The 12,598-nt window shown below is 56.5% G+C and overlaps 2 protein-coding genes across 3 annotated transcripts; one reads left to right on the forward strand and one right to left on the reverse strand.

Annotated features, from left to right (window-relative positions):
* The first annotated feature begins 151 nt into the window (after nt 1-151).
* Nucleotides 152-3,166, forward strand: Duoxa2 (dual oxidase maturation factor 2). 2 transcript variants are annotated; one of them, XM_003471757.5, is made up of 6 exons: nt 165-331; nt 1,103-1,160; nt 1,381-1,515; nt 1,697-1,910; nt 2,141-2,355; nt 2,781-3,166. In XM_003471757.5, exons 1-6 carry the CDS (start codon nt 188-190, stop codon nt 2,975-2,977), a joined length of 963 nt encoding a protein of 320 aa, XP_003471805.1. In that variant the 5' UTR covers nt 165-187; the 3' UTR covers nt 2,978-3,166. The 2 variants fall into 2 exon arrangements, with proteins under 2 accessions (XP_063104107.1, XP_003471805.1); XM_063248037.1 differs by lacking the exon at nt 1,103-1,160 and having other exon boundaries at nt 152-331.
* Nucleotides 3,167-3,518: 352 nt separating this feature from the next.
* Nucleotides 3,519-12,533, reverse strand: Duoxa1 (dual oxidase maturation factor 1). The gene is made up of 8 exons (XM_063248042.1): nt 12,165-12,533; nt 11,740-11,817; nt 6,223-6,397; nt 5,896-5,953; nt 5,228-5,362; nt 4,776-4,989; nt 4,380-4,597; nt 3,519-4,234 (listed from the first exon to the last, which is right to left on the reverse strand). The coding sequence occupies exons 3-8, from the start codon at nt 6,367-6,369 to the stop codon at nt 4,092-4,094; spliced, it is 915 nt and encodes a 304-aa protein (XP_063104112.1). The 5' UTR covers nt 6,370-6,397; nt 11,740-11,817; nt 12,165-12,533; the 3' UTR covers nt 3,519-4,091.
* Between the last annotated feature and the right edge of the window lie 65 nt (nt 12,534-12,598).

Raw genomic sequence — 12,598 nt, forward strand, 5'->3', positions numbered from 1 at the left:
CCAGCGCAGCCAGGCAGGCAGCTGGGCCACGGCCACTGAGCAATAACTCTGCTGGGTGGCTCAGCCCGGAGCGCATCAGGACAGCCAGGCTCTGCCTCCACGCTTCTTTAGCGGTGCACACTCGATCGCCCTCCCTGGCTGGGACCCCCTGCTTCCTCCCGCACAGCAGCGCTGGACCCGCGGCAGGATGACCGCATGGAACGTGCTGCCCTTCTACCCGCAGCCGCGACACGCCGCGGGCTTCAGCGTCCCGCTGCTCATCGTCATCCTGGTGTTCTGCTTCCTGGCCGCCAGCTTCCTGCTCATCCTGCCTGGGATCCGAGGCCACTCGGTAAGGGGAAGCCAGAGCGCTGCTCACGGTGTGGGCGTCCTGGGTGGCCGACAAACGAGGAAGGGGCTCTCCGTAAAGGTCAGGAGGAGCAAATTTGATGGTCTCGGTGCAGCAAGCACCACTCCCCAAGGACGAGGAGAGAACCCCTCATCCAAGATCTCCTGGAGAGGGACCCCAAGTAAACAATGAGAGAGCTGCTGCGGGAAAGGCGCCAGGTTGGTCGGGTAAAATTGTGCTGCAGGAGCCTTATGTCTCCCTTAGGGCTGCATGCTGACCGTTGGGACAAGGGGACAGATGCCAGCAGCACAGACTGTTGTTCCCCTTGGTGTTGGCTTGATGTGTGTGCAGCCCCCTCCCAGCCCCCAGTCTTGATCTTTGTTGGTTTCCCAGGGAACGGGTGCAGCTAAGCCTGACAGCATTTCCACCCCCTCCATTTGACCTCCCTCTTCTGAGGGAGGTGACCTCTGCCTGCCTAGCACTTCTGGACTCATCGGGGCAGTGCCTGGTCCCGGAGGGGGCAGGGGTAGGCACCAGGCAGCTGGGGGCAAGAAAGCAGCGGGATTGGACAGGCTGGGCGGATGTGCAAATGAGGCTGGAGAGGTGGAAGCACAGGACCAGAAATGTGAGCGGCTCAGGGGACTTGCAGGGCACACACACCGACCTCAGCGTCCAGAGGTCAGGAATGCAACCACACCGAGGTGGAGTGGGGTCAGGAGAGGTCTGCGGCTCCTCGGGCAGTGCCCATCCTGACCCGAGTGGCTCTACCTGCAGCGCTGGTTCTGGCTGGTGAGAGTGCTGCTCAGTCTGTTCATAGGGGGAGAAATTGTGGGTGAGTGTGTGGTGCACCCCGGAAGGAAGTGGGGTCGGGCACAGGGAAAATGGGAAAGTGGGGTTCTTTACTACTACCTCTTCCCACTTTGCTTGCTGCTCTTCCGAGTGGCCCTTCTGCTGCCCTTGCCCTGCAAGCACCGCGGGTCTCCAGACCGCCTTCTCTGCCCCCTCCAATCCACTTCGCTAAAGCCTGTCTCCACCGCGTGCCTCTCCCACAGCCGTGCATTTCAGTGGGGAGTGGTTCGTAGGCAGCGTGTGGACCAACACATCCTACAAAGCCTTCAGTGCCGAGCGTGTTCAAGCTCGTGTGGGCATGAGCGTGGGCCTCGTGGGCATCAATATCACATTAAAAGGTGAGAAGGGGCAAATGAATTCCGGGGCAGAGGGAAATGGGGGACCTGCTCATTCACGGGCTCCAAAAGCACCACCACCAAACCCATCCCCACTGTACTTCCCCTATTCGAACCGAACCGACTCGTCTCTCCGGTTGCTGGCCTGGAGCACGTCCTGAAGACTCTCCGTCTTGCTCCGCAGGGACCCCGGTGCAGCAGCTGAACGAAACCATTGACTACAACGAGCAGTTCACCTGGCGTCTGGACGAAGACTACCACCGCGAGTACGTGCGCGCGCTGGAGAAGGGGCTGCCGGACCCGGTGCTGTACCTGGCCGAGAAGTTCACGCCCAGCAGCCCGTGCGGTCTGTACCGCAAGTACCAGCTGGCGGGACACTACGCCGCGGCCCTGCTGTGGTGAGCGCGGTGAGCGGGATGGGGCGCGCCGAGCGGGGCACGGGGGTCCGGGGCTCGCCGCGCCCACCCTAGGCACGAGCGGGCTTGCAGCGTCTTGGGGTCCGCCTGGATGGTGGGCGCTTGGAGACCCTGCGGCGCCCCCTGCCGTCCCAGACCCGGTGCGGAGCGAGGCTGCGGGAGCTCCGTCCGGCCCGGAGCGCCCGGCTCACGCCCGCCGCGCGTCCCCGCAGGGTGGCGTTCTGCTTCTGGATCATCTCCAACGTGCTGCTCTTCATGCCCGTCCCTCTCTACGGGGGCCTGGTGCTCCTGGTAACCGGCGGCTTCGCGCTCCTCGCCGTCTTCTCCTTCGCCTCCATTTCCAGCGTGCCCCTGTGCCGGTTCCGCCTCGGCTCAGCCGCGCTCACGCCTGGCTATGGAACCGCCTTCTGGCTCACGCTGGCCACGGGTGAGAACCGGGCTGAGCGCGCGCTTGCCAGTCCACAAAGTGATCACAGACCCTTTGGGAGCTCAGAGGGCAGAGGGGCGCTGGTTGTAGGTTGTTTAGTTTGGTTTTTGAGGCAGGGTCTCTCTAGCTAGTGCGGGTTGGTCTCGAACTCGCGGTGATCAGAAGCCTCAGCCTATGGAGCGCAGGGATTACAGGTGTGCGCCACTATGCCCATGTCACATACAGAGGGGACGCCGGAAGGGGTCAGCGTCTTGCCCCGCTGGCCGAGTAGGCGCGCACCCCGCAGCCTTAGAGGTCTGTCTACAGTGGGCGCGTGCGTGGGAGGAGTGATGGCGCGGAAACTCGAGAGGAAAGCTCTCCGAGACTAAGGAACAGACCCGGGTTCTGGTCTGGACCCCCGATCACCCCACTGTCTCCCCCTGCAGGCATCCTGTGCCTGCTGCTCGGAGGGGCCGTGGTGTTTCTCCACTACGCCTGGCCCAGCGCCCTGCGCGCCGCGCTGGATCAGAGCGCCCCGCCGGACTACCGCAGCCAGGCGAGGTCAGGCTCGGCTCTCGTCCTCAACAACCCGCTGCACCAGCAGTTCACGCCCCCTGACTTCAAGATCACCACTAAATTGTGACGGGCGCCACCCCCCCCCCCCCCCGCTCCGGACTTTACCCCTTTGGAACCTCGCGAGCCGGCGGGCAGTGGGCGGGGGACCCCGAGGGACTCGCGCAGGTGGAACTGAGGGACGCGCAGCGGGGACGCTGCGCTGTGCACACATGAGGGAGCTGTAAATAAACTTTCTTCTTTTATTTTTAAAAACTCCCTTCGACCACTAATTGTCATAGTTTCCCGGGTTCTTTGCAACACATGCCCTCGGGAGGCTTCACTGGGCTGGGGCAGCCACTTCTGCGTCCTAATCATTCTCTGCCCGGGCGAAACCGGAAACCCAGAAAGGCCCTGGAAAGGCGCCCTCTAGTGACGCCGTGGCGGAAACAACCTTGAGCCGCCCTGCGATGGGTGAGTGGCAGTTGGGTGACCAAGCAGGTCACCCTCCCTCCTGTCTGGGTCCCCTTCTCCACCCTGCTGAAGGAGGTCCTGGAGTGGATTCAATAACTCTTCCCAGTTGCCTTCTTTTGCAGTGGTGTCTGTGGACCGAGGGAGATGTCAGCAAGGCATAAAAATGTAAATCCGGGGACTTTTATTTTCTGAAATGTCGTTGGTAAATCCTATAGTCTTAATGAGTCTATTTGGGACCTGAAGATCAAAGAGGATGTGGTTAACGCTGGAGCTAGGATGAGATGTCTGGTGATCTCCTTCCGGTGTAGACAGAGAGGACACACACACACACACACACACACACACACACACACACACACGAACACCCAGACACTTATGTGAGGCAGGCAGAGTCTCAGCAAATAGCACCCGGAGGAGGCCCAGCACCCTGGAAAGGCAGCTACTGGGCAGAAATAGAGGCTGGGCTTGCTGTCACCATAGCAACAGGGTTGCAGAGCATAGAGGCTTTGGGGTTTGTTCTCTTTGGCATCAGTAGGTGGGCTCCTGGGAGGTGAGGCTCTGGTGCCACCACACAGCTCAATGAAGAGCCACCCAGGGGGCCGCCCACAGTGACATGGGCATCACTGAGCACAGCTGGGCTCCCCAGGCTGCTGCTCCTGGCAGCAGGTCTCTGAAGAAGCCTGTGACAGAGGGATGTCCTGCGGCTCGGGGCTCTGGGTCATGGGCCGGTATCAGGGGGTCAGGAGCTCCCCTTCCTCTGCGATCCACTTGAGGGTGGGGTCCTCAGAGCTCTGGTTGAAGAGGGCCTTCAGCCTGTGGGGCTGCACCCTGTGGGCCACTGCCATGAGCAGGCCCAGCAGCAGGCAGAGCAGTCCTGGGGACACAGGCGGCAGGTGGCTGTCTTAGTGCCCACGTGGCCCCTGGAAGCAGAGTCTCAGCCTCACCAGCCCTCCGAGCCCTGCTCCTCCCTCTCTGGCCACAGCCCCAGGGAGGGGGATAAGTGGTCAACTGAGCCTCACCTGTGGCCAGCGTGATCCAGAAGGCAGGCCCATACTGGGTATGCAGCTCCACTGTGCCCAGGTGCAGGCGACAGGGTGGCGAGAGGGATGTGGCCGTGGAGAAGAAGAGCAGCGCCAGCAGCTGGAAAATGCCCGTGGCCAGCAGCATGTGGCCACCATAGAGCAGCACAGGCATGGACAGCATCACGTTGGTCAGCAGCCAGCAGAGGAACGCGACCCTGCAAAGTGGAGTCATGAGGACCAGCTGGGACCTCTACCTGCAGTGGAGGCTGGAGGGGCGGAGGATGCCCCAGTGACATGAAGTGGGGATTGCCAACCAGGCACCATGGTGACAGATGCCATTCTGTCCCATCTGGGACAGCCAGGGCCTCCAGGTTCCTTCCCCTCCCCACTCACCACAGCATGGCGGAGGCGTAGTGTCCTGCCAGGCGGTACTGGTTGTACAGGCCACAGGGGCTGTGGGGACCAAACTTCTCGGCCAGGTAGAGGACGGGGTCTGGCAGCCCCTTCCGCAGGGCTCTTGCGTACTCCTCAGCATAGTCCCAGTCCAGGTGCCATGGGAACTCCTCATTGTAATCAATGGTCTCATTCAGCTGCTGTACTGGGGTTCCTGGGGGAGCAGGGTGGCTGTGTTCCATGGGGACCCATGGGCTGCAGCATGGATTCTCCTGGGCTGGGTGCCACCTACCCTGGGCACAGGCCAGGAGCTGATCCCAGCTGGCAGACTCCTGGTACCCGCAGGTCCTCCTAAACCCAGGGCCAGGGACACTGCAGCTTTTTGGACCATGCTAAAACTGATTCCCAAACAGAGCAGGTCCCCCCTCCCTCCCAGGCCAGAGGGCGCTCACCAATGAGCGTGATGTTGACTCCTCCCAGCCCAACCTGCAAGCCCACGTCGGCGCTGATCCGCTCAGGGCTGAAGGCTTTGTAGGTCACGTTGGTGCTGACCCGACCCACTGACCACTCAGAGCTGAAATTCACGGCTGGGGTTGGGAGGTGAACACACAGGAACTCAGGGAGGGCTGTCGGGAGAGCTACAGGGCTGCATGCCTGCCTGGACGGGCCATCCCTGTGACCCACTAACCAGCCAGGGTCTGGCTCCTAGGAAGCCTGCCAACCACCCATGCGGGAGGAAAAGATGGGACACCATCCAAGCTCTCTCCCACTCACACTCTGCACCCCCAATACACACATTTAGGGACCGTCACTAGCACCTGGGAGGAAGCATTACAGTAAACCATCACAAGCAAACACAGCTTCAGCATGGACACCTTCTGTCTGTCCAGGGTGCCTGATTGCTAAAGCCAGGAAGGCCGCTCTCCTGGTCACCTCCATTCCTGTCCCAGGGACCTTCCGCCAGCAATCATTATGCCCAAAATAAAAATATCCTGACAGGTGTAGAGATGCATCCAGGCAGCCACTCTCTGGGCAAGATCTGGGAGCCAGTAGGAAGCAGGGAACTCATGGGGAAATGAGAAGAGGGGCCGCTGCCCAAGTAGGAGAGGTGGACACTCACCCAGGATCACAGCCCCGATGAGCAGGCTGGTCACCACCCGCAGCAGCCAGAAGAGCCTCTGAGTCACAGGGAGGGTGGTTAGAAAGCAGCACCCTCCTTCCATGTCCCCCCCGTGGCTTTTTCCTTTGGGGCAGGGGTGGGAATTCTACAGCTAAGGCCACACGGCCCATGGTGATCAAGGAGGAGGGGTGGTGGTGGTGTCTGGGGCCTGACAGCGGTCACCTGTCCGCTCAGTGCACGATGGGGAGCCCTCTTCCCTGAGCCCCTTTGCAGACAGGGTCTGGACCCCTCACTCGAGGGGTCTTCAGGGCTGGGTTTGCTTCTTACCGTCTTGCCCCGGATGCCAGGCAGGATGATGACAAAGGTGACCAAGGCAGTCAGAAAGATGGTGATGATGACGGCCAAGGTGGTGTCCATTGGGAAGGTTGGCTTGGGGCCGGTGTAGAAGGGGAAGGTGTGTCCCAAAGCAGCCATCGTGGCGGCAGTGTGCAGGGAGCCAGTGCTGACCACGACATTGAATGGATTGAGCGTCCTGCATCCGCCAGGCACCGGTGCTGGTGCTGGAGATGCAGTCCCTGCCTCTGGAGCTTACCATTAATGCCTGCCAGAACCTCCCTAATGACCCTCAGCCCTATCTTTCACTATCTTCCAGCTCGACAGAATTAGGGTCACAGCAGTCGCTGTCTGCAGCCTGAGCGCCCCTCCTAACCCGCTTTCCTCTACATCAGTGCTGTCCATGCCCTGGAGGCCTCCCTGGCCTCCCTGTTCTTTCCAGGACCCTCTTGAGAAATACAATTTGCTTTTATTTCTCTCAGGCCTTAAGCACAAACAGATAGGTTGCAGGGCATAAAAAGAGCTAAATTTCCTACCAAGCGGAGGTGTGAGGGTGGGAGAAGGGACAGATGACAAATGGATTGCCTTTTTCCTCAGACCTCTCAAAGAACAAAGACCAACAAGCTCTGGTGCTGACTGAGTCCAGCTACTCATCAGAGGATAGATCCCCAGCCTGCAGCAGCCCACACTGGCCTGTCCAGCTTTCTCAGATACCTTGGCTCCTGTTCCGGTGACTTGGGAATGACTGAACTTCAGTTCGGTTGAATAATTACTCAAGGGCACCTGGTGGGCACCTGGCCTCCACCAGGCGGGGAGGGGGCTGGGCCAGTTGCTCTTCTATCCACAGGTCTCTGCGCAGATCCCCGGGCCTGCTTTCAGCTCAGACACCAGCTTTGGAGTTCCCTGCCTGTCCTCTAATCTCAGTTTCAACTTGAGTCTGTCCCTTTGGAGATAAGATAGTGGGCAGTGGTACCCGAACTTGTTGTGTTTAGTTAGATCTCAGATAGAATGGGTCATGAAACACGCCTATGACTGTGTGTGCCACAAATAAAGGAGGGAACAAGGCACTGCCAATTAAACCTTGACAGCCATTGTTGGCAAGACACACCTCAAGTGCCCAGATGTCAAAATGTTTTTAAAAAACAAAGCACTTCGAATCAAGGATCACAGTTCTGTGCATGTTTCTAAATGTGATCAACACTGGGGTCTGAGCCCAGGAGGCTCCATAATGTAATCTGATGTTGTTCTTGCTAAGCACTGCAGTGAAAAGAACAAACTTTGGAGCCAAGAATTCCAGGGGGTTTGAATTCTATCTCTACTTTCTTCCAGCTTCCTTGACTTCTACAGAGACCTGGATTTCGTTGTTGTTTTTGGTACCGGGGATTGAACTTGTGACCTCATGCTTGCCAGGGAGGTATTTATGCTGCTGAGCTAAATCCCCAGCCCCAGAGACCTGGTTTTACTGGAAAAAGATGATGCCTTGTTCACAGGTCATCATGAGGACGCCGAGAGACTGCGCATGGAAAGGGCCCAGAGCAGTACTGAGAACTAAAAGCTACGGAGCAGGAAGGAGGGGCATTGTATCACCCTTCCCATCCACGCCTGCCATCACTGTTAGAGCCTGGGGCAGCATCCGTTCTGTCTGGGTCTCCGCAGGTCTCCAGTGCCTGACATCATAACACCAGGCAGGTGACAGTCGGCTTGCTCTGTGGTTTCCCCCTCTGTCCTGGATGTAATGATCTCCAGGTCCCTTCCAGTTTGAATGCGGGGATTCAATGCTCCCCTCTCAGAGAACAGGTCTCTGTTCTCTCTCCAGCTGGGCAAATCCAACCTCCTGGATCCACCCCCACCCCCACCCCTGCCCGCCTTCTCCATCTCTGCTCAGTTATCCCCTGTCCCCTGACTCTCTCTAGCTTCTCTTTGGGGTCTGGCTCCTTCTCCTGAACACAGTTTCAAACGTCTCCCATTTTAGTACAAAGAGACCTCTTTGGGTCTCCCAGGTCCCCTCTGCTACACCCCACCCTGTTTCAAAAGAATGATCTGTCGGGCTTTCCTGCGCTGTCTCCTCGATCCAATCCAATGTGATCACTGTCCTCACCCCTGCCTGCCTTTCCCATGATGTCACAAAGTGAAAAATCCAAAGGGAACACCCCACTTTTCACCCCTCTTGAACTTCCCATGGCATGCGGGCCTGCAGAACACACACTCTTTGTTCATTCTTTTAGCTCCCCCATGCCCAGGACCTCGTGTTTCCCTGGGAGTCTGGCTTGTGCCATCGCTTCCCTGGCCCTTCTGCAGTTCTTCTTCCCTGCTCCCGGGATTCTGGATCCCTGGGCAACCCCAGTGGTTGCAGCAGCTGATGGTTCTCAAAAGTCCCCCTGGACTCCAATATCTAGCAGACCAACAATCTCCCCTGGACATTCTTTGATATCTCGAATGTGACAGGCCCCTCCCAGCACTGCAAAATGATGCAATGAGGTAACACAGGTGCCAAACTGAATTCACTGTCCGCCCATTGTTTTTAGTCTCTGTATCTCTTTGGCAGCACCACTAGTTATGAGTCAACTAAGCCAGAGCAGGACCATGTTATCTCCTAAATATGCCTTGAAATGATTCATATTTTTCCCAAAAGCCTCTGCTTTGGTTCAGCCTCACATTGTCTCCCTTGGTGCCAGAATAGTTTTCTTAATAACTAACTCTTGTCTGCCTGGAGTCAGATCTAAACATCTTAGGGGTCTGGCCCCCTTTTCCTATCCCTCCATTCCCACCTCTGCTCATGCATGGCCCAGCCTAACCCAGAGCCACACTCGCTGCTGGCTGAGTCTGACACGCTCGGTGGTCAAGCCTCCTTCAAGCCCTTGTGTGTGTTGCCTGCTCTGCCTGGAATGCGCTTGTCCCTTGACAAACACCTTTTCTCCTTCAGGCCTCAGCTTGTTTTAGCTCTTCTGCAGCTCTTCCTCTGATGCCGGAGTCCAAGGCGGAAGTTCCCTCCTCTAATGCTCTAATTGGATTTTGAGCGTATCTGCATGATCATAGCAATTATACTGTACTCTAATTGGTGGACATTGTATCCTTGTTAGACTCTAATCTCCTTGAGGGCAAATACTTAATCTTTCCGGTTTCCCCCCCCCCCAACCCTGTCTGGTGGCAAATCTGGATCAAATGAATAGGAATGAATTCTTTCACAGGTGGCTGCTTCTGACTTCTCCCACAAGGGGGAGCTCTGCCTCATATAAAACTGAACTGAGTATCCCCAGCAGGGTTCCAATATTCAGGCTTCTACTAATCGTCTCAATTTTCAGTGATTTAAGAAAAAAAATCTTTAAAAAATTATTAGAAGCCACTTCTAATAAACGGAGTCTCCAAACTAGCAAAGACCAGCAAGAATGTTCACATTTAAGAGAAGATGAAACATACATCTCAATCCTAGCTGAAGGCAAGTAACTAGGAATTTCTGAGTTATTTTGTAAAATACATGCTAGTGACACTTATCTTAAGGCAGATATTTACTGGCCTAAGAGTTCTTTTATTTTTTATTTATGACACCCAAGCCACTATATTGTTATGAAAGGCTATAGGAAGAAGGGCTATAAAATCTAGAATATCCTGGTTAACGAGACAGGCAGATGAAGCAGGCTGTTAATAGCAACCTTATGATATGTTGGAATTTCAAAAGCAGATATTTGCAATGTAAGCAGATAATTAACAATGTAATTTTGGGTCAGGATCACATAAAGTATTATTCCTGCATTTATCTTAATGAAAGATTATAAAATTTTTTTTTACAAGACTGGCTTCTCTCTATTAATATGCTTCAAAGAAACTCTAATAAAACATTTTCCATATCCAAAATACAGAAGGGCACTGTTCACATATTTCCATTTCTCCCAAATATTTATTAAATATGACTAGAGAAATAAAGGCAATCGGTGAATAAATTGTCTGCTTTATCACTTTACTTTCATGGACCACAATTTCCTTAACCTGTGTTATCTAATTTGAAGGTAAGTTTTCATGACCTCAATCTTAATTTGTTCATCGTTAAGCTACAGGGCTGGGCATGGTGGTACATGCCTGTAATCCTCGTACTTTCGAGGCTGAGGTAGGAGGATTTTTGCAAGTTCAAGACCAGCCTGGGCTACAAAGTGGGCTGAGAGCCAGCCTGAACTTCACAGTGAGACCCTGTCTCAAAAAAAAAAAAAAAAAAGGTTTGGGGTCCCTCCTGAATAGTGGCCCTGGTGAAATGCCCTTATCCTCCCACCCACTCGTGTTTCCCTGGGGCCAGTTTCCTCCCTGGCTTATCAAGCAGGGCTGACAGAGGAATGGGTTCTAATCTGACCAAAGTCAGGTGTCCACTCACTTCTGCCCCAGCACAGCACCAGGTGCACACACAGTTCAGACTGACCCAGGTGACACAGTAGGTGTATACATCAGAGACCAGACTGTCATGCTCAGCAAAACAGTCACCTGGGAAGCACCTGCAATGAAGTTGGGGTGGTGTCTCACTGGGATGGGTCAACTTCCACAGTAGGGATTCTTTTTCCCCACTTGGTCTGGGGTGGTGTAAGATGAAGTGAAGAAAACTCAGCCTAATGCAAGCTCTGGTCTTCATCACTGGAGCCATGAGCTATCTGCACTTGGTGGCCTCTCCTGCAGCCAGTGAGACTGCCTTCCTGAGGACTTCCTGCCTAGCTCCCCGTCTTCCGGGAACCATGCAAGACTGTAGAGTCCCTAGGAAAGGCGTGGGTGACAAATCTTCATTCTCCCGGAGCTCTAACGGGCAGTGCCTAGTTACTGGAATGAGACAGTTCTTGCCAAGGGTGGTGGAATGCCTGTAATCCCAGCACTCGGGAGGCTGGGGCTGGAGGATCTCTGTGAGTTCCAGGCCAGCCTAGGCTACATAAGGAGTTCAAGGAAAGCCTGGACTACGTAGGGAGACACTGCCTCAAAAAGGAAAAATAATGAAATTTTACAGCTCTGGCCAGGCACAGTGGTGCACACCTGAACCCCAGCACCGAGGGAGGCTGAGGCAGTTGGACAGAAAATTTGAGACCCTCTCGTCTGGGCAATCTAGTGAGACTACGTCTCAAATTAGAAATTCAGTAACTAAAAAAGGCTGAAGGTGTAGTTCCGCGGTAGAGCACCCTGCGTTCCTGCTGCGCTAAAGGAGCAGTTTAGTGCAGAAAAATAACAAGACTGAAAAGTGTCGCGGCAGGATGTGGTCGGGAGCTCGGGAGTGGCGAGTCCTGCAGCCCAACCCACCTAGACTCCAGTTAGGAGAGGATGAGGGTTCAGGGTCTGCAAGTCCTGTGGCCTCCGTGGTCTCAGGAGATTCAACCTTTGCTCAGGAGATTGAACCAGGGCTCCCTGATCAGAATTAGCGCTGGGTGCACCCAAGCCGTGCGCCCCTGGGGGTCAGAGCAGGAACAGCGCTTCGAGGCCGCCCGCTAACCCTGGCTAATCGCCAGGACCCGCAGCCTCACCAGCACCCGATCCGGCCCGGTTCCCTACCTCCCCTCTCTCAGTCGGTGGGTGCGCCCGTGGCAGCCGCTCGCCTCTCCCCGTGCACCTCGCTCCCACGCCGCGATCCTAAGGGGGGGGGGCAAAGGGATCCCATGCCCATGTTCGGTCCCCGAAAGCGCGTGCACCCTTGCTTTCTTTCCTAGCTCCATGAAGGACCAGGTTGTGGCCGGACTAACCGGGTCTGAATGTTATGCGCCTCATGAAGCCTCCGACTGGGCGGCTCAGCGCGCATAGACCCCTCTACTGTGTGGCTTCCCGCAGCATGCCTCGGAGCCCCGATCTGTGCCCCTTATTCCGCAACATTCCTTGGACCCCTAATATCAACTCCTCACCCTCGAGGCATCCCCTGGACCCCAATCTCTGCCCCTCACTCCCGCAGCATCCTTTGGAGCCCCGATCTCTGTTCCTCTTACCCCACGCCAGCACCTGGGCCGGCCCAGGGCAATCGAGCTCTGCAGGTCCGGTCTGGCACGCGCGGTTCGCAGGGCAGTGATCCCCAAGATCCCACCCAGGAAGCTGGACGAGGGGGTCCCACTGACTGCTCCCTCGCTGTGACGCCTGGCCCGGCTGACTCCTGGTCCGGCAGCGCGGACCCGGGGACCAACCGGGTGGTGAGGATCTGGGCGCGCGCGGCCCATCCGACCTGTGGAGCAGACTCGCCCTTCGCTCCGCCCACGAGGCTGCAAGAGCCCAACCCTCGGCGGGACGGGACGGACACCCCACCCGAGCCCCGTGAGCCCACGCTGCCGCACCTCGGGCGCCCCTCCCTTTCGGGGTGGGGACCTTGGGCGACCCCTACGCGCCGCTTCTTCCTTCCCTAGTCGCCCACAGCGCCCCAACCCTAGTC

This window comes from Cavia porcellus, unplaced genomic scaffold, assembly GCF_034190915.1.
Source record: "Cavia porcellus strain 051 isolate PalLab524CR breed Dunkin Hartley unplaced genomic scaffold, mCavPor4.1 scaffold_1, whole genome shotgun sequence".
Taxonomy (NCBI): Eukaryota; Metazoa; Chordata; class Mammalia; order Rodentia; family Caviidae; genus Cavia; species Cavia porcellus.